This window comes from Silurus aristotelis (genome assembly GCF_946808225.1).
Source record: "Silurus aristotelis genome assembly, chromosome: 2".
NCBI classification, from domain to species: Eukaryota; Metazoa; Chordata; class Actinopteri; order Siluriformes; family Siluridae; genus Silurus; species Silurus aristotelis.
Window position 1 is genome coordinate 18,667,341 of NC_139575.1, and position 27,455 is coordinate 18,694,795.

Below are 27,455 nucleotides of genomic sequence, written 5' to 3' on the forward strand. Positions count from 1 at the left end.
CATCTTACAGACCACCATCCGATGCTGTCTAGCTACAGCATAGGATGCTGTACAGTTTTTATGAATTTATAGACTTTATTGTTTGTCTAAACTTGTCAATAATCTATTAATATTTATAAACAATTTTACAAAATAATTAACTAATTTATAATTTTAGTGTGTGCAATACACTAGTTTCCAATTCTGTTTTGTAAAATGTAAAATTTCATTTAAAAACCGCATATAATAACGAAGATGCATGTTTTATTTACCATCATTGGCTTATTATTGTGCAGAGAAAACATTTGCCTATTGAAGTAAAAAAAAATAGACTTTTTGTGACTTGTTATTTGAGGGGTTTCATAAAAACACCTAAAAGTTGTGGAGATGGAGAGGAAGAATGCGTTGCTGACTCTAATAGATCTGCCCAGTAACCCAACCTTAACCCCATCAATCTATTCTGAAAGAAGCTGGATTGAAAGGTCTTGGAGAGGTGTCCAACCACCTTCACTAAACTTTTTAAAGTTCAGCAGGTGGCACAGCAAAGCTGTGAAATCTAGTTGCTTATGGAGTTTGATATTGTTGTTTGATTATTGTCAGTAATATTTGAAGTAGCAAAATAAACCAAAGGGTGTTTAATATGCTGTGTAAAAGGACAAAATGTAAAAAGAAAAAGTCTCAATCTCAAATATTTACTGAATATTACATGATCACTAACAGTATAATATTAATATTTTTTTTTTTTGCTAATAATAACAATACTAGAGAAATGCTTGTTTTCGAAAGAAAGTATGGTGTATTACGTTTTTGTCATGAGGGTGTGTGGTAGTCAAAGGTGACATTGGATTTAGCAGGGGTTTTTAAAACACTTAAAACTCAATGTATTTTGTCCTTCCCAGATCCCCCAAGTGAGCTATGCGTCTACAGCACCAGAGCTGAGTGACAACACACGCTATGACTTCTTCTCTCGAGTTGTTCCCCCGGATACATACCAGGCACAGGCTATAGTGGACATAGTGAGGCATATGGGCTGGAACTATGTGGCCACTGTTGCCTCAGAGGGCAATTATGGAGAAAGTGGAGTGGATGCCTTTATCCAGAAGACCCGTGATGATGGTGAGAAAATACCTGACATATTAGATCAGTGTGTATTTCTTTAATTTCCTTTAAGAAAATAATTTGCAGGCTTGTTTGGAGTGCAGTAAACTGTAAACACACACACACACACACACACACACACACACACACACACACACTTCACATATTCTCATACATATAAAGTCGCTATGTCAGTTACATTGGCATTTTTTCTGTAAATGTTTTATTCCAACAGTTCTGCCAGTAATCATCCATTTCTACAGGTTTTGTTAAGAAATGTGTCATACTTGGATAACATTGTCTGCAATGTGAACTTCATACCACGTACAGTAATGTATTTGGTTCTGGGCTGTTTTTGCCTATAGGTATCTCTTGCTGTCAACAGAAATCCGTAAAGAATGGGTTTGACAAGGTGGATCCTGCAACAAAAAGTGAAAATACTGTAAATTAGTAAAAACTGAAATAGCTATGACCTTTTCACTCAGACCTAATAAAACTAACTTTAAAGTGTCTCCTAAATATGTTGTACATTTGAAGTTCGAAGTGTATTGTAGCTGTTGTATAATAAAATGTCTTGTGACATAGCAAAGACCCTTTCATACAAGTTGGCAACAAAGCATGTTGCATATTGTTCATTTATGATATAGTACAAATAAAAACATGATGATAATAAATATAATTATCTAATGCTTTAATAACTATACATAAGGTCTTGGTGGAGGTATGTAGTTTGGGTATAAAAAAAAAAAAAAAAAAAAAAAAAAAAAAACCTTGTAAAAGAATTCCACCTGACCCAAAAATTGAGCGAAAGTACAAAACTCCAAAATAGTTGTACCCAATTGAGACTCCCTAAGGCTGGTTCACCCCTGTTTTCAGACATTTGTTTCTCTGTAGTGTTTAGATTCCTCCAAAGACCTTTGCTGAAGATTTGCTGGTAGGTATGTGGTGTTTCAAAAAGAGCTAAATATTGCAGAGGATGGAAACCCTGTTATAACATACCCCTCACGTAATTTGCTGTAGGGAAAAGAAACCCACTTACTGCTGTTGAAATGCATCAGCTGCAGAGTTCCCCAGTACAATTTTGCCTGTCTCTAGCCGAGTGGCTCCAGCAGAGATACTGTTTCTTATCCATGTATTGACATCTTATCTCACTACAAGGCTAATGTGGAGAAGGGAGATACAACTTGCAACCTTGAATTTCAGCAACAAAAAATCATCACCTTAACACCAGGACATTAACGATCTTTTTACTTTAACCACAAAGCTAAACAGAATGGAAGGCAGCAGGCAAAGTCACAGTGAGTGCTTAAGAGTTTGAGCAAATATTCTACCCACAGTGCTGAAAATGGCCAGAGAAGCGGCCAACAGTAAGGCATTAATTAATTAATTGCCAGTAAACAAATAACGAGACAACCCGAAGTTTTAAGTCACAAAGCTGTTTCGGTGGGTGGCAAATTTGATTAGTATTTGTCAAAATCACAGTAACCATCGAGAAAAATTGTCTGTTCGAAGCAGAGCACTGTGAAATAAAAAGCCATGAAATGACGAATATGAGAACCTGAAACCTGACTTTATGACAATACTTTTGTGATTGAAAATATTTGCAGGTGTCAAGAGTAACAACTGCTTTAACAAAGAAACATTCAGCATTGAATCCTTAGTCCTGTCACTTGGTATTATTCAGATGTTCTTATTTCGATATTAATAAAAGATAGCAATGAGTTAACTTTAATATTGTGTAATAATAAATATTTAATGCAGTAATTGCAAATTGTTGCATATTTGGCTCATGTGATGTGCAAATGTTTTTAAATGAACAAATAAAAAGAAAAAAGAAACAAAAAAAAAGAAGGAAAACAGACAACCTTCTAATGCTAGAGCGACACTATGAGACGGTATATCGGTTTACACCAAAATTCATTCAATTACTATTAATTGCATCAAATAACAGACAGGATGAAAGTACATACTAATATAATTTAAAATTCTTTTTTTAAAGTGCAGTCCAAACATACTCCCTCTCTTCTGAAGCAGAAACATTGGCAGTTGCTACAGTGGCAGCTAAAAAGATTACTCTTTTCCATTATTTAGCTATGGCTCCTGTCCAGACCAGTCTCATAAATGTGCTGGGGGAAGGACAGCATGAGACTTGAGGGCTGTGATATGAATAACCATGAGTCTCACAGCTGCACTCTGCTTTCTTCTAATAGCCTTTTCTCAAGCCATAGAGATGTTTGCACATCTGCCCTAGAAGCTTAGAGGCAGAGAAGGTGAGACAAACAGACTGTGAAAAAAGGGGAATGTAAAAAGGTGTCACAGAGGCTGGGTGTTTCTGTATTGTGTTTTACTGACATTGCTTCCTGCCTTATGCTCCCTGGTTCCGATTTTCTGCCTTCCTATTGCCATCCTCCTCAGTTCTGAATACCTAGTTTGTTTTTTTGACACAAATTGTTTATATATATATATATATATATATATATATATATATATATATATATATATATATATATATATATATATATATATATATATATATATAGAGAGAGAGAGAGAGAGAGAGAGAGAGAGAGAGAGAGAGAGAGAGAGAGAGAGAGTTTCTGGTTCCATGTCTCTGTTGTTTTCCATGTGGTGATTTATGTATATTCTGCTTTTAGCCTTTTTTGTATTTTTAATAAAGAGACAAATCATTATTTGTAAACTGAACATTCTCTAGTTCCTTACAGGAAGAGTATATCATAAGCTTATAATTTGTAAACAATTTCTAACAGATGTCTGTATTTCAAAAAACAATAATCAGATGTTTCTGGTTGTACTCTCTGTCTAGGCACCCCCTCCCACCCCATAAACTAAGTGGTGTTCCAGGCAGTTGGATATAGGCACTTGGCAAATCTGAGCACTTAGTCTCTTGACAAAGTGACTTTTTTTAATCAATTTGAATGCATCAGCAGCAGCATTAAAAGCCCCCACTCCTTTTGCCCCATTGACTCCCCCCGAATCTCAATATTTAATATATCTTTAGAGTTCCGGTAATGGCCCAGATTTATCATGTGTTGAGCAGCCATGGTGGGTTGAAATCCGAAATAGCTGAAGAGATTTGGTGACTTTTAAAGGTGACTGCAGTGATTGGATTTCACAGAGTAAGGCTGATAGTTAAGAGCTCTGTGGAGTCTACAGGACCAACTGCTGAATGATGGACATTTTACAGGACCAGCATGCACAAACCCACATCCGAGGAGGATTTAGAATTCATGGCAAACAGAAAACCTTAGGGACCTAAATGCTTAATTCAATCAGGTGTGGATATGTTCAGGTGGCAAATTATTTGCAAGAATCATTTAATTCTCTAGGCCATTAGTGATTGCATCGTATGAAATGTATATTGCATTGAAGCGATGGGACAGACCTTAAATGAGAAAAATTTTAAACATACAATGAAAGGGTAAAACACTTCCACAAAATCTATGAAAAGGCAGTACACAAGTTTAAATAATTTAAGCACAAATAGGTGGTATATGGAAGTCATTGTAAGCCAAGTTTCATCTGACTGACATGACATTAAATTAGTCTAATTTAGTGGATAAAAATCAATGGTTTAATAACTATAATGACTTTCTTTTATAATAGTAAAATATTATACAGGTGCCAAGTTTACCTTAGATTTACAATCCTGCTTTTGTAGAGACTGTTTTTAGAATAACATCTGTATATTTTCTCAACAATCTCTAAATGTGAGCCAGAAATGTTTTAATTGACAGTGATTTAAGTCCCCAAAGTTTGCTGGAGAACACAGACAGCTAAAGTCCTTGAACATTTTAGAGGTTTAAGTGGCTCCACTTTGGCCGTTTGTATGGGGTGCCTGCCCATTAATATTGACTCTGGCATAGGATTTGCTGACATTGTCTTCGAGGTATCTTGGGGTATAACTGCATTGAGGTGGAGCGCTGAAAAAAGCTGAGAAAAAGTACAGTTCATTTTTTAAATTTACTGAAATATTGCCTTGAATAAAATCAAATATTTAATTTCTTATACTTGTACATTTGCTTTGGCATTATCTGACACTATGTGCCATAATGATGCTCTGATATTTTTTTGCAGTACTATGTTTAATAAACCTTCTAGACATCAGTTCATAAGCATATGCCATACATATTTATGCATTTATCCAGTTTGTTTGCTGTTCCTTTGTTGACCTTGCATTTTTTTTTGACCCATAGATTTGTTAAACCTTTGGAGAAATGTCTAATAAATGTGTCTAACTATATATGTAGCAACAGCTAGAATGTGTATAGGTAGAGCAGGTATGGACAGTAAAAATGTTTATGCTAAAAAAATTTTTTAATTAAATAAAATAGAATGGTTTTAAATCATTTTAAGAATCCTTTAATATGATCTGTTTTAACACTTGTTCAATGTAGATAATACATTTTATACAGAAAAGTTATATTCAACTAATAATATATATTCTTTTGTTAATTATTTGTAATAATTATTAATTAATAATGCTATTAGTATAAAAATAGAGAGTGGGTGATGTTTTCACTTTGACTTTGTTAATCATCTGCGTGTAGAGACAAAGTCTTTAAATCCAGTCCAGGAGTCATTTCAGAGGAGCATATCAAACGTCTGAATCACAGCACATCTACAGTCAGCAAGAGTCTTGCTGATCACGTGATTCATCAGCCCTACCCATTTTTTTTTTCATTTTTTTTTTAATTTGTTTAATAGTTTGTTTGTTTGTTTGTTTTTAAAACCTACATTTGAAGATTTTCTTGTCATTTCATTTGATGATTTCTTTCAACAGAGGTTGGCCAACTGTGAAAAATTCCCTCTATTTGGGAGGGCAACAAACAGTCTGTCAGGATTTGGCAGGGTTTCAATGGGTTGCAGAGAGGAAAGAGAGCAGAGTCAGGCTACTGAACTCATGTCAAACTCTTTTAGCGTGTGTATGTCTGTGTATAGTCTGACCTGTAAGTAAGGATATAATTATATAAATAAATAAATAAATAAATAAATAAATATATATATATATATATATATATATATTTATATATATATATATATATATATATATATATATATATATATATATATATATATATATATATATATATATATATATATATATATATATATATATATAGTCATTTATATAGTTAATCTAGAATACAGTCTACTCAAAAACTCAGAAGAGATAGGGTTAAGCAAAACAGTGTAGAATTGCATTAAACAGACTAGAGTCTTAGGGAAATGGTTTTTGTAGACTCCTGGAGCAATTTTATTTCATAGTTTCACAGCTCAAAGAAGAAATTTGAGTGTGTTGAGGAATAGGAGGAAATGCTAGGATTAAATGAATCTGAAAGACTAAAATTATTTCTGGTTTTTTTTCCTGCATTCATTTTGTTTTTAAACCATTAAGGCTTCTATGTTTGTCCCACTGGTGGCACTATTTAAGGTTCAATAAAGGATTCTACAACAAAGGACTTCCCTGTCAGGGTTCCAAGATTTTAGCCATTTAGAAGTCTAAGAATCATTAAGAAGTTAAGAAGACTTTTTTTTTTTTGCTAGTGCACCAAGTGCCAAGACTGTTTAGCTGTATTTTAAATGTCTGGCTCTGAGAACTTGGTCTATTGAAAAAAAAAAAAACAATAAAAACTAAACAATTATTTGGACTTTCACAGCAAACATTCCACAGTTAATAGATTCAGGAATTATTCAGGGGTTCTTTAAGAGTTTGTTGGATAATTAGCAGATAGAAGCTCCCAAAATGCATGCCATGTTCAAAATCTTTCTAATAAGAAATAACTTTGTCATATAGTTACACATAGAACCTTTAAGGATTCAGCCAGCAGGACTACTGAGAAACCTGAAAGGTTCCACATTTTACGAGTGTACAGCTCAATGTATGATCTGTTTGATCTGAAACTATGAAAGATAAGCTACAAGAACTGTTTCCTCATTATGCCTTTTTCTTTACATTCTGCAGGACATGTGTGTATAGCACAGACAGTGAAAATTCCTCGTGAACCCAAACTAGGAGAGTTTGACAAGATTATTCACACACTTGGAGAAAATTCCAATGCCAGAGTGGTGATCATTTTTGCAAGTGAAGATGATATAAGGTAAGTACAAAAAATGGAGTAAGCATGACAATGTAGACATTAGGCTTTTTAAATGAAGTTAGAGGGACAGGGATTAACAAAGTGGCTGAACTGCAACAAGATAATTGCAACCTTCCACACTCGCCCTAGAAATCTGCATCTAGTAATTTAGAGGTTAATCTGGTTAATTAGAACTGAGATGTTGCTACTGCATTACAATATAAGCGAAGCAGCAATGAAATGCAGGCACACCACCCACAGTCAAACTTTGTTTAACAGCTTTTACCAAGATTCAAAATTCTAGAAATATGTACAAAATACACCAACAAACGTTGTTGCAGTTATGAGACACATTCTGTGTAATGCACAGAATGTTTTTGTGTTTTATTAGTCCCCCATTTTTCCCCAGCACTAGATGTGTGTAGTGGTTTAGTGTAGCAGGCTGATGCCACTGTAAATCATTCTGCAATCTTATGCAGTTAATGGTTATGAAAAATGCGGAAATTTGTAGTTTCCATGTGAGGTCTATAATTCTTTTCATGCGGACTTTTCGTGTTTCCTGCAACATTTTCTGTGTAATGATCATATATACAGTATATATATATATATATATATATATATATATATATATATATATATATATATATATATATATATATATATATATATATATAGTGTATATATTGAAAAGGTTCAATATAAACCAAAGTGTTTATATGATTTAAATGTAATTGTATAATTAACATGTCCCAAATCCTTTTAGAAATTCTAAACATTTTTACCATGTTTATTTAAGCTTTTTACTATACATTTCCTTTTAACGTTTAGAATAATTATTGTATATGTAAATGTTTAATGCTAAATATATACTTCACATTTGGCCACCCCGAGTTTAGTGTCACAGACAAAAGACAACTGCAAGTTTAAATGTGTAAACTATGAATTAACAATTTCAGAATTTGAAAAAATTATATAATAAAGTTATAAAATACAGTTGTGATTGGGACTAAAGATGTATTGCAACAGTATACTGTTGTTAACTGCAACATCTTTATCGCTGCAATTTTATCTCTCTGACTGAAAACAATCTGGCTTCATTTCAGAAACAATGAATGTGTTTCATCAAGAAGCATGTTGTGACCTACAAGTGGGATGTATAGCTGGCAGCTTGTTGATTTAATGAGCTAACTACTTGTGAGATGTGAGCTATTGGCTAAAATGGTGCCCCACAATGAGCAGGTAGTGAATAACAACAGGTTATAGTTCTTCTGTTTTAAATCATATTACACATTTTAGTTACAAAAGCTCTTTTCTGAGTTTAGTAGGAGACCAAGCACTTTAATGTGTACAGTATGAGGAGAGTTGCCATTTCCTAAATGGCCTGTTTGTTGATGGTGACATGTAGGAGCCAGTTGTCCAATAAAAGCAGCATCCTGATGCCTCTGGATATCAGATGAAAGAAAAACACCCAGGGCCCTAGCAAGAGGCCTAAGGGTAAAACTTTGAATTACAATGCCGGTCACTGGAAGGCAAAAAAAGGAAAAGAATCTCTGATCTTAGCCATCACACAGGTCCACCAACAACTGATGCAAACTTGTCAGCACAGAGCATTTAAAAAACTTCAGTTCAGTTATCTAAAAATACAATTTGATAAAAAAAAATGTTTGCAGCATTCTTTTAAAGTATGCTAGCTAAATTGTTATTATTATTGTTTATTATTATTATTTGATTTTTTATTAATATTATTCATTTATTAATATTTTTTTTTACATTTTTATAACCTCTGTGACCTAAACATTTCTTAAAAGAGCAACTTTGTTGGCCAAAGAAGGTTGAAACTGAAGTTGTAATTACCATGACATTGTAATCGGGGCAAACTAATTGCCACTGTTTCTGAGGTACAGTTTAGGATTTACCCAGAAGCCATCAGTCCTAAGGCATAATTTTTACCATTGCAGGTTTCAGTGAGGCACACAGAGCCTTTGCAAACATTAAAGCATGTAACCAGGTAGTGGTAAGACAAAAGCCAAATGAAAGGGCTCTTTTCTAGTTCCTTGGCTAAAGCCCCAATAGAGATTCTAGCATACATCTTGGTTGTGGTTGATAATTACTCCAAATGAGCCACCTCACCCTTGCCTACTGTAAGTGTCCATCTGCTAGGAGTGAGGTGTGGATCAGCTCAACTTTGTAGAATGCAGTGATTCTACCTTGTAAAATGACTAATGGATTGCCAGAGTGCGTCGCACCTGATGCAATATTGGAAATTCCCAGAGGAACTTAATCACTACATCTGTATTCAGGACTTAGGAAGCACACATATGCTTTATTTCATAAGACCACTGAAAATGCCATACAGGCATCAATAGCAGACAAGCTTGACCTGCTTATGATCCTTTATATTATTACACATACCACAAACATCTGTTAATATATCTGTCGAATTTTTTTAGTAAAATATCCATTGTGCTAATAAAAGTCTTGCACTGTGTCATAGTAAAATCTGTCATGATCAGCACTATGTAAAAAAAAACACATTCATACTGTAGATTGAATAGCAGCATCCAATTCCCAGCAGGCAACCAACATTTTAAAAAGTGGTTGCCATAATTAGTTTAAAGCCTGTCAGGGGCACCTATGAGCCAGCAGAGGCCAACCCAAAGCGATATTTCCATTTTCGCTGAGGGTGGAGTTAATAGTGGCAGTTCAATTACTAAGTCATTATCGGTGTATAAAACTCTACCAGATTACAGCATTACAGTGCATTTTAAGATGGTTAATGTTGTTCTAGAGCCTGTCTTCAGCTGCCAGGGGATTCTGACACCTGCTGTACAAGTGTAAGTCTTACAGCATGGTGCAAGCGGAAGGTGAAATTGTACCTAAGGGAAGAAAAATTAGGGGATTCTTGTGCAAAGCGAAGACAACTTTAGTATGTTACCCAAAATAAATTTGACTTAACAGACTCACAGCATAACAGCATGTGGTATGGCGAGGGAAAACTGCACAACCATACAAGCAGACATGCTGCTAGAGAGCAGGGAATGTGGAATGCTCTGTGCAGATAAACTCGGGAGAGGGCCTGACTTAGTGGGTAGAGTGAGGGGCGAATGGAAGAAAACGGAGTCCAAACAATGTTTTGTGTCATCTGGCATATTCAAGGCTCTGTTCATTGGCTAGATAGTTTGAGATCTTGTCTGCCTTGCTGCCTGCTTAACAACAATATAAAGCATTTTCATTAATAGCAAATAACAATATGAGTTAAAGATAGAGAGGCTAGCAATGCTAACTTGAAAAACTCTTAACCAGATTAAGCTCACAATAAAAAAAAAAACAAGAGTTAGGGAGGTGAGTTTATTACCGTGGTACGTCAATATTTTCACAGCAGAGCCTAATTTTCATTAGGACACTGCTGCAGTGTGGCCGTAATTCCGCCCACAGCCACACGTTTTATCACATCAGCAACATTTCAATTATACTACGTCAATTATACCACGTTGCCCATGCCATGTGAGCATGCACTGGTCCGTAAATTTTATATGAACATTAAGACTTTGTATGGAAATTTTGAGCACAATGTGGAAAAAGTTTAATTGTCTTTCCCAGCAGACTTTTTAGAACATTTAAGCATTCACGTCGGCAGAAATGAATTTAAAATAAAAAATTTATATTTTACTATAATATTTTCCTAAACAATGTGTATATAGTATAGTTTAGTATAGTATAGCAAAGACAAAATGTAAAGCTTAAATATACAGTAAATGTTTAATGTTCAATGTAGTTTCCTGTTATTTTGTGGGGGCTAATGACATCACTACATTACCCAGAAATCAACTTTTCCCTCTGTAATGAACATTTTGAAATGTCATGTCCAAATTGCCGTAGTCCAACTGGCATATTTTGTTGTTAAGATATGAACATTTTATGAACAGTTCCTGTTGTACACCTTTATATTTTACTTTAGACCACTAATATAATACTAATATGGAAGTAGGAATAATATTTACATTTAATCTTTATTTAAATGAAGTCAAATATGTGATTTTGCAATCATTATGTTTGGCATAAGACTGCACTGAAACTAACTCTGTCATGAAACAAGTATTGGAATCACTCTAAATGTTGTAAAAGGTCAGCTAGATAAGATCTGACCTTTATATTTGGCACTCATATTTGTGTATTATTAACACAATAATTAATCTATTGCGAAATATTATTTTTTGATTTATTCCTAATTTATTTATACAAAGACATAATTGTTTACTAATAAACAAATGAAATTCCAGTGTACAGTAAAAATATTCATTTCTTGAGGTCAGTGGGGGTTCTGCTCTATATGCAAGAGGAACCACTGTAGCATGATTTTTTCTTTTCTTTTATACCTTGATATATTGCTCCTTCATTACTTGGTGCATTTATCTTGGAAGCTAACTTTAGTTGGCCATATAGTTATCTAATTGAGTGGATTTGTCTTATGACCACTTTTGAACTCTGTATTGTGGCCCTTTGATTGTTTTAGAATCAAATATTAGAACAGATGTGAATTCTCAGATCAGTGGATGTTGACAAACAGTATATATTTATTTAAAATCAACATTAAAATATTAATGTTTTCCTAATATTATATCATTTCTATGGATACTACTCATATATCGGGATAAAAAATAAATGTTTAAAAAAAAACAGAGAGACTGGTTAGTGACAAAGTTTGCAGTTGCTATAAATTAAATGACAATTTAAACTATGTTGTTTCATATTCCATTACATTAAATGCAAATGTAAATCACCATGTGCAGTATGTCATTTGTTAACAACTTAAAAAACAGTAATCATTGGCAAATCAGTGTAGTATAAAATGAATAACAGAGATTGTAGTGGTGCTGCTGGGAAAATAATCCAGGAGATTACTGGGGAAGCTACAAATTGTTTTTCTGCTACTCTGAAGGTTTCCAAGACCACAGACACAGATATAATTCTTAAATCGATGAAGTTTGGAAGAAACAGGACTCTTTACTAAACTGAGTCATTGGAAAAAAGGCCTTAAGGGGCCAAGAACCTGATGGACACTCTGGTTGAGCTCCAGAGATCATATGATGGGAGAAACTCACAGAAAAGCAACCATTACTATAACACTATTGATCTGGTGTTTATGGCAGAGGGGCCAGATGGAAGCCTCTTCTCAATAAAATATACATGAAAGCCTGCCTGTTATTTGCAAGAAAAGTTCTAATTACAACTTGGCTGTAATGTGTCTTGCACATGTGTCATGTATCTACTGTGCTCTTTGGAACCTTTAATGCAACAGAAAATTTTTGTAGCCTTCACCAAATCTGTGCCTTCTGTTCCTTAACACAATCCTGTCTCTGAGCTCTGCAGGCAGTTCCTTTTACCTCATTGTTTGTTTTTTTCTGTGTTATACATTTTCAAAGTGTAAAAAAAAAGAGAAAACAGAGACAAATGGTGTAAACTGAGCAAGAATTTAAGTGCCATAATAAAGTTTCTAAATACCTATACCACTGTGATATTTAAGTTTTTTTCTGCTTAATACATTTGCACAATTCCAGTTTCTGCTTTGTCATTATTGAGTATGGATTGTATATTGATTAAAAAAGTAAATATTTAAAGCATAATGTAAAAAAAAAAAAAAAAAAAAAAAATGAAGAGGTCTGAATACTTTTAGAGTTCACTCTATGTACCGCCAAAGACAGCTTTGCAAATTGGCTGTTGGGTAGTATCTTGTTTTTCTGTGATCTTTAACTTGTCTATTTTTAGGCATTTTGCCAGAACAGTCAAATAAAAATTTGCATATTTTAGGGGCTGTGAAGTGAGGGTGGGAATTAATGTGCCAAGAGCTATGCAGGGAGGTGGCAGCCTCTACAGACATATAAAGGTCAATGTGTTATTGACAAAACCAAGCTGAGCAATATATGACATTGGTACTAGCAACTTAGATTTCCAGGACGATTTACATTTCTTAAATTTAGAGCATCAACTTAGTCAATTTTTGTCAAAAATGAGTGCTGAACAGGGAAAAAAAGAAAACATTATATATAATTTTTTTTTATAATAAAATACTTAAAGTAAAGTTTAGATTAATTTGTTGGTATACTTTTTTATAATTATGCTATTTTAAAGCTATTTTGTCACATTATTGGCTAACATCAGTTTACTTTATTAATTTGTCATGAATGTGTTTATTTAAAAAAATAGTTACATACTGTAATTGTGAAATGTGTGCAATATGTGAATATTCAAAACCTCTATTTAACAAATCCATAATAAACTGGGATTCATTTAAAACATTATCATTCGACTTTTATATAGTTATTTTCAGCAAGTAATGTAGTAGATAAAATGTTTTAATAGCATAACGTTTGCCATTGTATGATCTTTATAAATTTGTTTTATGACCATTTGTGTTTAGTCAGCCATTTAATCAGCTGGCATATCAATGTTTGTTAGTGGATTTAATAAACAAACAAATAAATACATCGAAATATGACACTGCATGTTTATTACATTTATGCTATATGTCATTTAGAAAATAAAGGCATATCTAACAAACCAAAACATTTCAAATGTAAAAATCTTTTTAATTTACCAATTTAGAAAAATGCCTAATAATATAAGGTCTTTATTGTTTTGGGGTTTTTTTTATAAAATTTTTATTGAAATTAAAAAAAAAAAAAAAAAAAAAAAAAATTCAATTTGCATGTTTGAAAAAATTCACACGGCAGTTGCAGTTTACCTCTAAACTGAAACCACCTTTTGTAGTTTACCATATTTATGTAATTCTAAAGGATGCTTTTGACATATATTTTCCATCATCAACTTAATCCTATACTGTAAATCAAATGTACATTTTTTGTGAGTTGTTACTTTGTTGTCATTATAAAACCATTCATTTGATGTGTTGGACAATATTATAGAGTAGTAAACAATAAAAATATATGCAGTATTTAGTCAGTATTAACAATACATTTGAAATTCGTCTTCTTTTCTCTCTATCAAGGCGACTCCTGCAGGCAGCAAAGAAAGCCAACAAAACAGGACATTTTATTTGGGTGGGATCAGACAGCTGGGGCTCTAAGATCTCTCCTGTGCTACACCAAGAGGAGATGGCTGAAGGAGCTATCACCATCCTACCCAAACGCCAGTCTATCAAAGGTAGATTGATGATTAGATTTTATTTTTGAGGCATTCTAATCCCTGAAACTAATACCTTCTGTTGTAAAATGTGCTTCTTTGGCCTCTTTCTCCCAGATTGTTATCGCACTACATGGTACACCAGCTGCATATGGACCTACAGTAAATTGTGTAATTGTTAATCGCATAAACATCTAAATCATAGGATTACACGTTTTATCCTAAAGCTTATGAAATAGAATTTTCATGGATTTTGACCCTGTGACTATGACCTGTCTAATCTGTGCGTTTGATTAAAAACATTGCAATAAAAATTTAAGAAGCACAAATGGTGATAGTAAGAGTGTGCATAATAATGGCAAAGACAAACAGTAATAGTAACAATAATGGCTAAACATTACAACTACCTAAATGTTTAAATATGAGATACTTACAAAAGAATAATAAAGCAGTGCTAAAGTCCCCTGTACACAGCTGGATAGGCAATAACAAAATGTTATTCATTTCAGAATATTAGTATAGAGCTTTTACAGAAAATAAAACACGGGTTGGTGTGATAATATCAGAATCAGAAAGAGCTTTATTGCCAAGCATATTTGCACTTAAAAGGAATTTGTTTTGGTGACAGAAGCATCTAGATGCACATTTTTTAAATGTAAAAAAATAAATAAAAAGGAAATAAAAAAGCAACATAAATAAAAAAGAATAAAAGTATAAAAGTTATCAAAAATTTTTATAAAGAAAATAAAAAGAGTATTATTGCACAAAAAAACTATAGATGTATTAGTATTGCACAAAAAGAGTACGGCTGCAATCTTCTACCAAAGTGGTTTGCTAATGATTACAATATTAAATTTAACAGTAAAAGACACAAGACACATGAATGAATCACACTGTAACAGAAAACATGACAGAGGTCTGAGATCTATAAAAGGTAATTAAGCATCAGCATGTCAAGTTTGTGACTCACAAGTCCATGTGTGTAAGCTGTTTTGTATAGAAGCTGTTTTGTATAGCTGTTATGTATAAGAATGAGTAAATTAATATATGGCTAAAAAAGCCATCACTATCCGAACCAGTCTATCAGAGGTAGATCAGTGATTAGATTCTCTTCTTGAGACATTCCAATTCCTGAAACTAATATTCTCTGTTGGAAAATGTGCTCCTTTTTTTTTGCACTACATAGTACATCAATTGCATATAGACCTTTAATCAAGTGTGTAAATTGTTAACAGTATAATCAGCTAAATCATAGGATTACACATTTGATCCTGAAGCTTATGGAATTGAATTTCCGTAGATGTTAACACTAATTATGACCTGTCTGATCTCAGGGTTTGATAACTACTTCATCGGCAGAACACTGGAAAACAACAGGAGGAATGTCTGGTTTGCTGAATTCTGGGAGAACAATTTCAACTGCAAACTCAACCGCAATGCCTTGAAGAAAGGAACTGGCATTAAGAAATGCACAAGTAAGGAGTATTTAATTGTTCAGTTATAGGTAACAATAGTGCAAATATCTGGAAGAAAGGGAAAGAAAAAAGTAGACGGTAATACATCATAGCACACAAAGGTATATGCAACTCTAAGATCATTTGAGAAACAATGATTGTGTTTAAACCATCTGTTTCTTTTTGTACTTATGCAATTCTGAGCAACAAATCATCTCCACTTTAAGACAACAAAAAACATACTTCTTGTAAGCATAAATCCCATGGTGAGGCTATGATTGAAGATATATATATATATATATATATATATATATATATATATATATATATATATATATATATATATATATATATATATATATATATATATATATATATATATATTCTACAAAAGTTCAACAATATGATTTCTAAGTATGTGGTGCAGAAGTTTTACCCACATTGTTAGTAACCTCAGGGTTCAGCATAATTTGATTCCCAGCTCAGGAGGATTTCGTTTAGATGATTGTGGGAACCAGATTGTATTAGATTGAATCACATACATAACCACTAGTGATTAATACAAGTTTTACAGAATACACTATATGTTATTATAGTAATGCATTTAAAGTATATATTATCCACAATATATAGGCTATAATTTTTTCTCTGTAGAACAGCTAACAAAATCTAACAGTTTTCTATTGCAGCTATATACTGTTATTGCTAGGTTCACCTTGACACGTCCCGAGAACATCTCACATTTCTAGTGAGCTCACTTCACTTATACGTCGAATGGGTGATTTTATATATATATATATATATATATATATATATATATATATATATATATATATATATATATATATATATATATATATATATATAAAAGAAATATAATGAGGTGTAGACTCTTCTTTCTTAATATAGGGGGTTGAGCTGCACCAGGGTAACTCCCACTAGGTCTCCAAGGCAGTTTATTAGATTTACAGCATTTGCTGGTTTTCCTTCAAATGCATATCGATCTGGTGCCTTAACTGTCAACCATAAATACAGATCTTTTTGTTTTATTAAGTAAATGAAATGTATTAATCAAAGTAAAACTACAACTCTACAACTCTGAAATTGTTCCACACTTCAATGCACATGATACACACTGGGTTATGCACAATGTTACTACAATAAATATTTGAGAAACACAAATGGTGTTAGTAAACAGGCATATAATAATGACAATGACAAATATTAATCGTGACAATAATGGCTAACCATTGCACCTACCAATAATTTTAAATTATGAGGTACTGACTAGAATATACTAACACAGTGCTAAAGTCCTCTGTCTACAGCTGTTACAATTTGATATTTATTTCATAATATTATATTAATTTAAAGGGGTTTGTGTGATAAAGCTGAGTGCAAAGCAGAGTGGATTATTTTATTATTTTAATAAATGGATTTATTTTATTATAAAAAAAGTTTTATTCTTTTTATATCAAAAGTTAATTGTTAATGATTGCATATTTCATTTCAAAACAAACATATGATATGCAACCATAGCCACAAAAACCACTGGTATCAATAAAGGGTAAATAAGTATCTTTGTAACAGAAAACTTCAGCCGGCGGGGTGTGTGTGTGTGTGTGTGTGTGTGTGTGTGTGTGTGTGTGTGTGTGTGTGTGTGTGTGTGTGTGTGTGAGAGCTGTTCCTATAAAAATATTTCAGCACTAGCTATTGTTAGATCTTTGCAGTCAGAGAAAAAAATAACACCTAATTTTAACATCAGAAATTTGTCCCTCTATGTTTGATCCCTAATGACAAGCCAGAGGTGATTGGCGAGTAAAAACAAATTTAGACGCATGTCCATTCATTATAATTTCATCATTGTTGAGGTTATCGTCTGTTTACTGATTAACAATTAAGTGCAAAACTGTTCATGACAGTTGTAGCCCTAGCCATGGTAGCAAACTGCTTAATATTAATTACAGTCCAAATCCATCTTTATTGTTTTTTAATCTAATGCTCCATAGTAACCTAATGCATATTTAGGCTGTTCATGTGGAGCCATGCTCAGCAGCATTGATTGTTTTCAAACTGAAGAGCACTCCATCCAGAAGTAGGGCATCAGGTTAAATCAGGCAGGTCCAGGAAGAAAAAGGGGACAAAACTACTGGTAACTCAGGACCACATGTAGTTTGACAGATAGAGAGTGCATATATAGTGCGAAAATATATGTGATATATTTTCATTTAAAGAACCCTCACTGCATTACTGCTTTGGCCATGTCTTTGCTCTTTTCAGTTATTGTTTTGCTCCATTATCATTCTGTCCTGCTTCAGCACTAAACAACCGTGTGAGTCTCTACCAAAATAAGCTCTAGAGCTTATGTGTGTCATTTTTGAAAAGTCATTGCTTGGGAAAGAATTATATTTGTAGGATTTGATGTGTTGATCACAGTGAATGAATCTGTTGAGAGTAAAAATTATTTTAATACTTTATGTGTTTATAAACGTAGTTTCCTTAATAATAAAAGCAATTTCAGCAAAACTAACTGTTGGTATGTATTACGTTGATGTACCTAAAAGATTAAGTCGGTGACAAAAGAATTTAAGCATTTGTGTCTGAATTATATTTAAAAGAACAATTGCCTTTTCATAACTGTAAGGGTTTCATGGTTTAAGTAATGCACAAAGTGATGCACACAATTTTTGAAGCGGTTGTTGTGCTCTCTTAATTTTCATCATGATGGCTATGTCCATTCTGATTACTTTTTCCTCTCCAGCCAAGAGTTAATGGATTGCTCCATAAAATTGTTTCATTCTGACATAGGCAGATCAAGTGATAGTTTAATTTGAATGCTGATGAGTGCCAAACCGATTGCCCTTTGATAATGTGCGCATCAAGTTTGTATTAGTATCTGTTTCTTTGTTACTTTGTTTTTTCTTTGAGTTTTTTTTTTTCTTTAGACTGGTGAAGAAAATACTTTTGAACAGAAGGGCTACCAACGGTTACTACCTTGGGTTACCAAGTGAAAGGAATGGATAAAAATAGTGTTAAATAACGTGAAATTGCTTATTCAACTGGTTATATATAACTATATGAACAATGGGGCAAGTATCATTGCACAAAGATTAAGTATATACAGAAGGACATGCAAAGCTAGCACCTAAGAATAAGACTTTAAATGAAACAGACTAAGAACTGGAGCATGCTGCAGAATTAGTGCACTGGCATTTCCCTGGGCACACAAAGATATTAGTCTTTGGGGAAACTGCACCTTCAGAGGAAACAGGCTCAGTTTTTTAAAGCCCCTGAGTGGCACAAATGCAGAAGGTGAGGGGTGTACTACTCTGTCACAGCCTGTGACACCAGTGAGACCCACAAAACCCCTTTGTGATGCCTCTTTTAATGTGAATGGATTTCTCTAAAGGCCGAAAGCTAGCTAGTAGAGTGTGTGGGTGTGCTCTGACTCTGGATGAGAACTGTGTGTTTGTGGAGAAGGTGAGACAGAGATGTGTGGTTAAAGAGAGTATGTGTTCCCTTTGGATTAGTCTTGCACACAGCTCCAATTTATAATGGCATCTGTAATTTTTCATTGCCAATATACACCAATCAGCTCTAACATTAAAGCCACTGACAACTGAAGTGAATAACCTTGGTTATCTTGTTACAGTGGCACCTGTCAACAGGTGGGATATATTAAGTGAACTAAAACTGTTGCTATCGATTATTTTACTAATCGATTATTCCACTGATTATTCCAATGATTAATCGAGTAATCAGATAAAACAGAACTGCTGGTTATCCCAGGCCATGAATCTCCAGGTCAAGAACTCCTATCTGCTCTCCCCTTCAGCCACTGCTCGCAACCTTGGTGTAACTATGGACAATCAACTGTCCTTCTCCTCACATGTTGCTAATATGGGTCATTCTTGTCGATTTCTTTTCTACAACATCCGAAGGATTTAACCATTTCTGTCCACACACGCTGCCCAGGTGCTTGTTTAGTCTCTTGTTATTTTAAAATTGGACTACTGCAACTCTCTGCTTGCGGGTCTACCCCTGAGTGCTATTCGTCCACTGAAAATAATCCAAAACGCAGCTTGGCTGCACTCCCTCCACTTCCAGGCTTCCAGTAGCTGCAGGTATCAGATTCAAAACACTGATGCTTGCCTAGATGTCTGAACAGCAGAGTCCCTGGTGAAAACACTTAAACTAGCACTTTTCAAATTTGCTTTGTTAAATAAAAAATCTCAACAGAGTTGTAGGCTAATTAAATTAAGTTGTAATCTAGCGTACCTGTGTAGATTTATTTATTGATAGAGACTCAAAGCACTTCTGTACGTTGCTTTGGACAAGGTACAGTAAATGCTTAAAATGTAAATGTAAGTACTTTTTCTTTATTAAAGCACAATACTAAATATACATTAGAAAATAAGTCAGGTCTCTTAACATGAACAAGTATATTGTTTCCTTTTTAGAAAAATTTACATTTTATTGCTGAAATTGCATACAAAAATATCTGTGAAAACTAAACCTATTTAGTGCATTTAGTGCAAAATCTGAAATATAAAGAATTTCAGATAACTTTAAAAAAGTTGATTGTTAGACAGAGTTCTCTCTGGGGATCGGGGGCTTAGTTTGATAAGGGATTTGTTGATTGTAGCCTATTAAATTTTAAATGTATAAAGCCTTCTGGCACTACAGAGGGGTGACGCTGCCCGATTGGCTAAAAAATGTTTTCCAGAATTGTAAAAAAGAAACTTGGAATTGCAAGGAAAAAAGTCAAAATTAGGCCAACTTTTTTTTTTTCATGTGCCGGAAACGGGCTTCCATATGAATCTTCTCCTCACCCCTCGCTCTTTTCTCCCCGCTCCTATATTTTTTTATTCTGAAACATCTGTGTTACCAGTCCAGAGCACTTCAGAGTTTAGTGGATGGACCTCAGCTATCCCAACAATGGACTCTTTTCTTTGTTACGTTCAGGGAAACACAGAGAGAATGAGGAGGAGCTTCTTCCCGCAGGCCATTCGGAGTTTGAACCAGGAAACACCCAGGATCTAAAACTGGTCCACTCTCTCCATCGTCACACTTCCTCTGTACATTTTTTTCTTTTCGCACTATGACACTTTAATCACTTTAATGTCTGGACTTTCACTTTAACTATCGACTTGCACAGCACAGTGCACTTTAAACCACACCATACCGCACACGGTCACTTTAAGGACAATCACATCAACCACCTTAAATTTTTACTGTTGTAAATGTTTACTGTCATAAGCATCCTGTATATACACTTTTTTCTTATATATATTTTTTTATATTTTATATAGTTTATACCCTTGATTTATCTGCCTTCTTTTTTCTTGGTTTATTCTTATTCCCTCATGCCGGACCGTCGTATAAAGCTTTTTACTGCATGTCGTACTCTGTATGTATGTGTATGTGACAAATTAAATTTGATTTGATTGATTTGATCAGTAATAATGGTCTGCAGGGAAACACAATGCTCTGTGTGTAGTTAAATAGAATAAATGAAGCAATTTGCCTTGATGATTTTTGTATTCGAATTACTTAAGTTAATAGAGGAATCATTTTAGCCCTAGAGTGGACAGTCAGTTCTTAAAGTTGATGTGTTGAAAGTTGAAAAAAATGGGCAAGTGCAAGGATCTGAGTCACTTTGGCAAAGGGCCAAATCGTGATGACTGGGATGACTTTGTCAGATCATCCAAAAAAAGCTGGTCTTGTCGGTGTTCCAAGAATGCAGTAGTTAGAATGTACAAAAAATGGCCCAAGGTAGAACAACCTATAAACTGGAGACAGTTCCATAGACATTGAAGGCAGAATGATGTTTAGGGGGAAACCTTGGGAAATGCTTAGCCTGGAAAAATTGGGTTCTGCGATTCTTGTAGATTTTACTTGTAGATGTAACACCTACCTACATTGCAGAAAATAAACTTTTTTGCAACAGTATTTTCTAATGGCAGTAGCCGTTTTCAGAAGGATAATGTGTCTTGCCACACTGCAGAACATTTTCAGCAATGGTTTGAGAAACATTACAAACAGTTCATGGTGTTGACTTGGCCTCCAAATTCTCCAGAGGTTTATCTAACTGAACATGTAGGGTGTGCTGGACAACCAAGTCTGAATTTTCCTTTTAGTTCGAAGCTTGGTTGTATTTTTAGTTGGCATTTTTGCCAAGTCTTGTCAGTGTTCTCATTGCAATTTTAATTGCAATGTGTGGAGAAAATCCAATTCTAATGCTACACTGCATGAAACTAATCTAGCTAGTATCTGTATGGATAAAGAAAATCTGCACACATGACATATTATGTGCCCTTCTTTAGTTTGCTTAAACATAATCATAATTGGAGTCATTCAAAGCCAATAATAACATCTTTAAAAAAAAGACATTGGCTAACCACAACCCAAATGAATGCACAGCTGTCTGGTATAATTATGAAAGAATAGAGATAATTAATCTTGCTTCCACCCTTATGCAGACATGTTCCATTCATCATCCAGGATATGTTGGTAGGGTCATCAGAAATGTTACAGATTTGGAAAGCACTTATAAGGGTTTAGAAATGACAGTGCTTTGCTTTTGTCAAACGTATCAACATTTTATTAAAGATGGTTTAATTAGACTCACTCAGAATATTATAATATGCACTGGAGTGGATAATTAAAGCTATCAACTTGTTTTTCATTTTACTCCTAAATGCTTCATGTTGACCCAGTGAATTAGAAGCATCCTCATTTTGTAATGTTGGTAATTTTCTGAATTTTCAATTAAACAGGCTGTGATGGTAAATCTGGTTGACCTTTACAGGAAGATAGTCACAGAGCTTATACAGAAGTAAAATTTGTGATTAAAATGTTGAATCATGTCAAAGACTTTCCCACCCTTAATGTGATAGAGCAACCAATAAAAATAAAATGAAAAAATATATTTTAAGGTGAACAAATACTTTTACATTCTATACACTCAGTGTCCACTTTGTTAGTAGCACACAGGGTAGGTTCCACTTGTGTTAAATATTGACATTGACATTTGTGGCATTTGGCAGACGCCCTTATACACAGCGACTTACAACTGAGCATATGTGGGTTAAGAGCCTTGGTCAAGGGCCCAGCAGTTGCAGCTTGGTGATGCAGTACACTTACACCCTTTTTATATGGGTCATGTGGCTGCACTCTGAATTCACCAACCACATTCAAACTTGTACAAAAATTATTATCATAGACATGTCATCAATAAAGTGATTAACATTAAATAAAGAGATAGTTATTTCAGTAGGTTTTTCTTAGCATCTTGGTTGCATTCGACTGCTGAAGCCATGTTCTCCAAAGATCTTATAAAGCATATATCAGATCTCATTGTGGAAATGTATCAGCCAGAAGAGAATGTCAAAAACATTTTATGTAACATCGACTATTATGAAGGTCATCATCGAAAAGTGAGAAAATAGAAAACGTCAATGATATTATCAAGATCAAGAAGTCTCTCCATAATTGTCAAAATGACAAGTTGAAACTTATCAAAGAGGCTACCAATAGAGACCTATGGTAATAATAAAGGAGCTGCAGGAATATCATGCAAGTACAGGTCGATCCCTGTAGCCTACAACTATCTTACATATCTTAAAATGGGTTAGGGCTAGACAGGAGCTCATTTTCAAGAAAAATCCTAGACTTTTATATTAAATGTCTACAGTCACCCCACATGTTGTGGCAAATTGTGCTATGCTTTGATGAAACTAAAATATTACTTATTGGGCATAATTATAAAAGTTATGTTAAGTGAAAAATCCTAACAGCTTAATACCCTAAGAACACCATGCACACTGAGAAGAATGGTGATGCCAGAACCATGCTTCTCTGCAACTTCGACTTTTTGAAAATGATAATCATGACTGGTGCCCATGATCATGATTCTAGATCAACAATTTCCAATGATCCAGTCAGAGCACAAATATAAAGCTATTTCCAAAACCTGTAGAATGGTATCAAGAGAGCTCACATGTTCATCAATTTACAGCATTTCTGCCAAGAAGGGTGGAATAACATTTGCAAATAAAGTTGAAAGAATGAGTCTATTATTAAAAAGGTAAGGGTCTTTTAAAACAGTGTCAAGGTGTGCACGATTGTGTAAACAGGTTATTGTAATCTCCCTCCCCATAAAAGTTTTAAAATGTATTTAATTTTTAATTTGAATTTTTTAAAATCTACATCATGCTAAAGCTGGAAAAAAGGTCATTATATGATGTAACTTGGTTTCTTTTTTTACATTGCCTTTTAACAGGGGGAGTGTATAGCCTTTTTATATCCACCGTAGCAATTACTTTAACAAGTACTTACAGTGGAGATGAGGATGGGAATTGTGTGTCTGAGTTCCCAAGTAATTACAGTAAATTAGTCTCTTTCATTTAGACTAACAATTGACTTTTGTGCATTATGTGTTGGCAATTTGCACAAAAAATTCAACAAATTTATTATTCTAATCACTTTGGCTCTTGGTCATGTCTTGGTTTTAGTCTAAGGCATGTTTCTGTTTGAAAATAAATTGCTCTGGCTGGTAGAGATATGCAGGCATGGGACAAATGACAGTACAGAGCCTACAATTTACATCATTTTCACTCAGAAAGCCCATGTACCCTGTGAATAGGGACAGTGTCATCCTGGAAGAGGCCACTCCCATCAGGATAGAAATGTCACCATGGAATAAAGGTGATCAGACCGAACTTTGTAATGACTTGCAGTAAGCCAGTGAATCTCGAAAGCGAAAGAGAGGCCCAAACCATGCCAGCAAAATATCCACTTGCCATTTTCCTTTAATTTCTTTTGAAGTGAATGCTAATTATACATCAGTGAACATCTATTAATTTAAGCTGTTCTCTAATTAATTTCAGATCAAGAGAGGATTGGGAAAGATTCAGCATATGAGCAAGAGGGCAAAGTGATGTTTGTGATCAATGCTGTATATGCCATGGCACATGCTCTCCATAACATGCACAGAGACCTGTGTCCTGGAAAGGTGGGACTTTGCTCAAAAATGGACCCTATCGATGGAAGTCTCCTTCTAAAGTACATCCGCAAAGTCAACGCCACAGGTTAGTCTCTTACTTATTTTTATTGATTTTAGACATTTCTTTGGTGATACTCCTGAATGCAAGCCATATAGTGGTCAAAATTGGCTAGCAATGTTTGGTTTGAATGTGGTTTTTTGGTTTTGAAAAAGGTTTTAGTAGTATAGAGCTTCTCTCTCTCTCTCTCTCTCTCTCTCTCTCTCTCTCTCTCTCTCTCTCTCTCTCTCTCTCTCTCTCTCTGTCTTTTACAGCTTTTTTTTTTTTTTTTTTATTATAATTTTTATTTTTTTTAACTAAACTGATTCACTTTGTATATTCCTGTGAAGGTCTGCAGTCTTGGAGTGTGTCCCAAACTATTAGCACTGAGAAGTGGTAGCTTGTAAAGCTCTTCTCAGGTGAGACTGCATTGATGCCAGCTCGCCTCTGACATTTATATCCTATAATTCATTGTGACGGGGTGAGAATGGAGTGCCACTTGCAGTGAAGTGGGAGTGGTTAAGAGGCACAATAAGACAGGTCCAAAATGAAGCACTCCTCAGTATCTAATCTGCTAAGCCCTCACATGGGCTGGAGAACACTCTATTGTTTTTATTTCAGTGGTGGCTTTTGTGGTATTTGTAATAGAATGTGATTTTCTCACAGATAGGGAAATTTCTCGTTATTGTATTACATGTCAATCTGTGATTATTTGTAAATTAATTTTGAATAATCACAATTGAAAATGTTTGGGCCATTTCTTAATTCTCTAATACTTTGGCCAGGTCACAAACTTAAAGTATCTAATCTAGTCACCTTAAATATTTTCAACCTGTATATTAATTTGACATGATTATATTATATGTTGAGATTAGCTATATGACTTGCTCAGTGGTGGGCCGTGCATTTTGTACCTGGGCCTTTAGTGGGGACTTACCCGATTTAATCCACCTCTTAATACCACCACTTTCACGTTGCAATTATAGAAACCATTAATACTACACAAAAACCCATTATAACAATGTGTGGCATTACAAAGAGAGAGGCATTTTACATATGTAGGGTGAATACCATTTTACTAAAGCAAGAAACCCAGTTAAGACCAACTCCAAACCTCTACACTACCACCGCAACTGTGCCAACTAAATCATCCGAAGCAGTTTAGAATCAATATTTGTCTAATAACATGATGAAATCATTAAAATGTAAATAGAATTCAACCTACTCACCAGAGATGCAGACTCATAATTTGCACCGCTCCTCAGAGGCTGTAAGACAGTGGTACCGCTCGTATTCAGTGATCTGGAAGTAGAGAACAAAAACCCTTTCCCAGGCTGAGACAAGCTAGCTAGCTTCGGAGTTGGCCGACCAAAATCAATTTCTCTTCCTCCGTAGGCATAAAAAAGTCTAACTCAGGTGTATTCATGTGTGCAGCGCGCTACACACATGTTTTGGCAGTCAAACTTGGCTGTAACATTTTCCCTCTGACCAACCAATCAGAGGATGGAAAAATGCTGACGCTATTCTGGCCCAGCTAGCTAGCCTGTGAGGCGAAAATTAAATCTGACTGGTTAAAAAAACAGACCCATTCATAATGTTCTTTACAGTAAAAGAGCCAGCAGTACAGACTTTGAAAGCCCTGGGCAGATTAGATTGACATGGCAGCACATAGAGGCTGAAATCTGATTAAACAAAAAAATCCAACATACACGCACTGAAAGCAGTGCAGCCAAAGAAACGCTACGAAATTTAGAGAATAAACTGTTGGTAATAAATTAATACAATTTCATGGAACAAATATTAGAATTTAGGTTATAAATGTAGGTCAGTGCTTCTGATAGTGTTTAGGCCAGCAGAGAAGGCTTTGCTGGCCCTGATCGCCCGCCACTGGACTTGCTCCATATACATTACAGACCAAAAGTTTGGACACACCTTTTTTGGTCTGTACTGTATAATTGTCTGTCAGATCTGTCATCTGATGAGCTCACTGTGAATTAGACAATCTCTCTTGTTTCATGGACTGCAAGATGCCATGCAAAGATCAGTATAATCCTCAAAATTAGTGTCCCATCCCAGACTCATCCCATGACTATTTCATGTCCTTAAGCTCAAGTTCAGTTTTGAAGTACAGGATGACTTCAAGAGAAATTGTAGCTAAAATTGCTGTCATCTGTTGTGTGGTTTCTGAATGGAAATCAAATGATATTATCAGCAATAGTTGCTTAGCAGCTTTTGATGATGATAGAACTGATAAATTGTTTATTCAGATTGAGAAAGCATTTCATGTAATACACTTAACTAATTATGTATTCCCAAGGTACGAATCACTGCAGTTATGCACACCAGTGTTTGAAGTGTTATATTCCTCCTACACAAAATCCCAGTAATCCTTTAAGTCAATGTGTAGGTTTTTGTGGTGCAGTATGCTGTTGTCATACTCTGGCTAAGAAATATTTTCAGCCATTAATCCAGCTGGGTTGGCTCATCAGACTTCACACTGTGGATTAGGAATCAAAACTTTTCCAACCAAGCACAAAAAAAATCAGGATACAATTATGTACATAAACTAACCCTATGTGATAATCTTCACTGATTTTCTATGAACCCATGTTGTGCTCATTTGTGAATTTAAAAAAGCAATC

General features: G+C 34.4%; 1 protein-coding gene across 9 annotated transcripts in view; it reads left to right on the forward strand.

Moving 5' to 3' along the window:
* The window catches only part of LOC310714828 (metabotropic glutamate receptor 4-like), a 134,922-nt gene that overhangs the window by 91,415 nt on the left and 16,052 nt on the right, over positions 1 to 27,455 (forward strand). For all 9 annotated transcript variants that reach the window (XR_014530147.1, XR_014530148.1, XR_014530149.1 and 6 more), the window contains exons 3-7: positions 879 to 1,095; positions 7,061 to 7,196; positions 14,182 to 14,336; positions 15,650 to 15,790; positions 24,661 to 24,861. Coding sequence is in view for 6 of the 9 variants with exons in the window: in XM_083520768.1 (XP_083376894.1) it covers positions 879 to 1,095; positions 7,061 to 7,196; positions 14,182 to 14,336; positions 15,650 to 15,790; positions 24,661 to 24,861 (850 nt within the window). In the remaining 3 variants the exon portion in view is untranslated. The remainder of the gene's footprint in view (positions 1 to 878; positions 1,096 to 7,060; positions 7,197 to 14,181; positions 14,337 to 15,649; positions 15,791 to 24,660; positions 24,862 to 27,455) is intronic.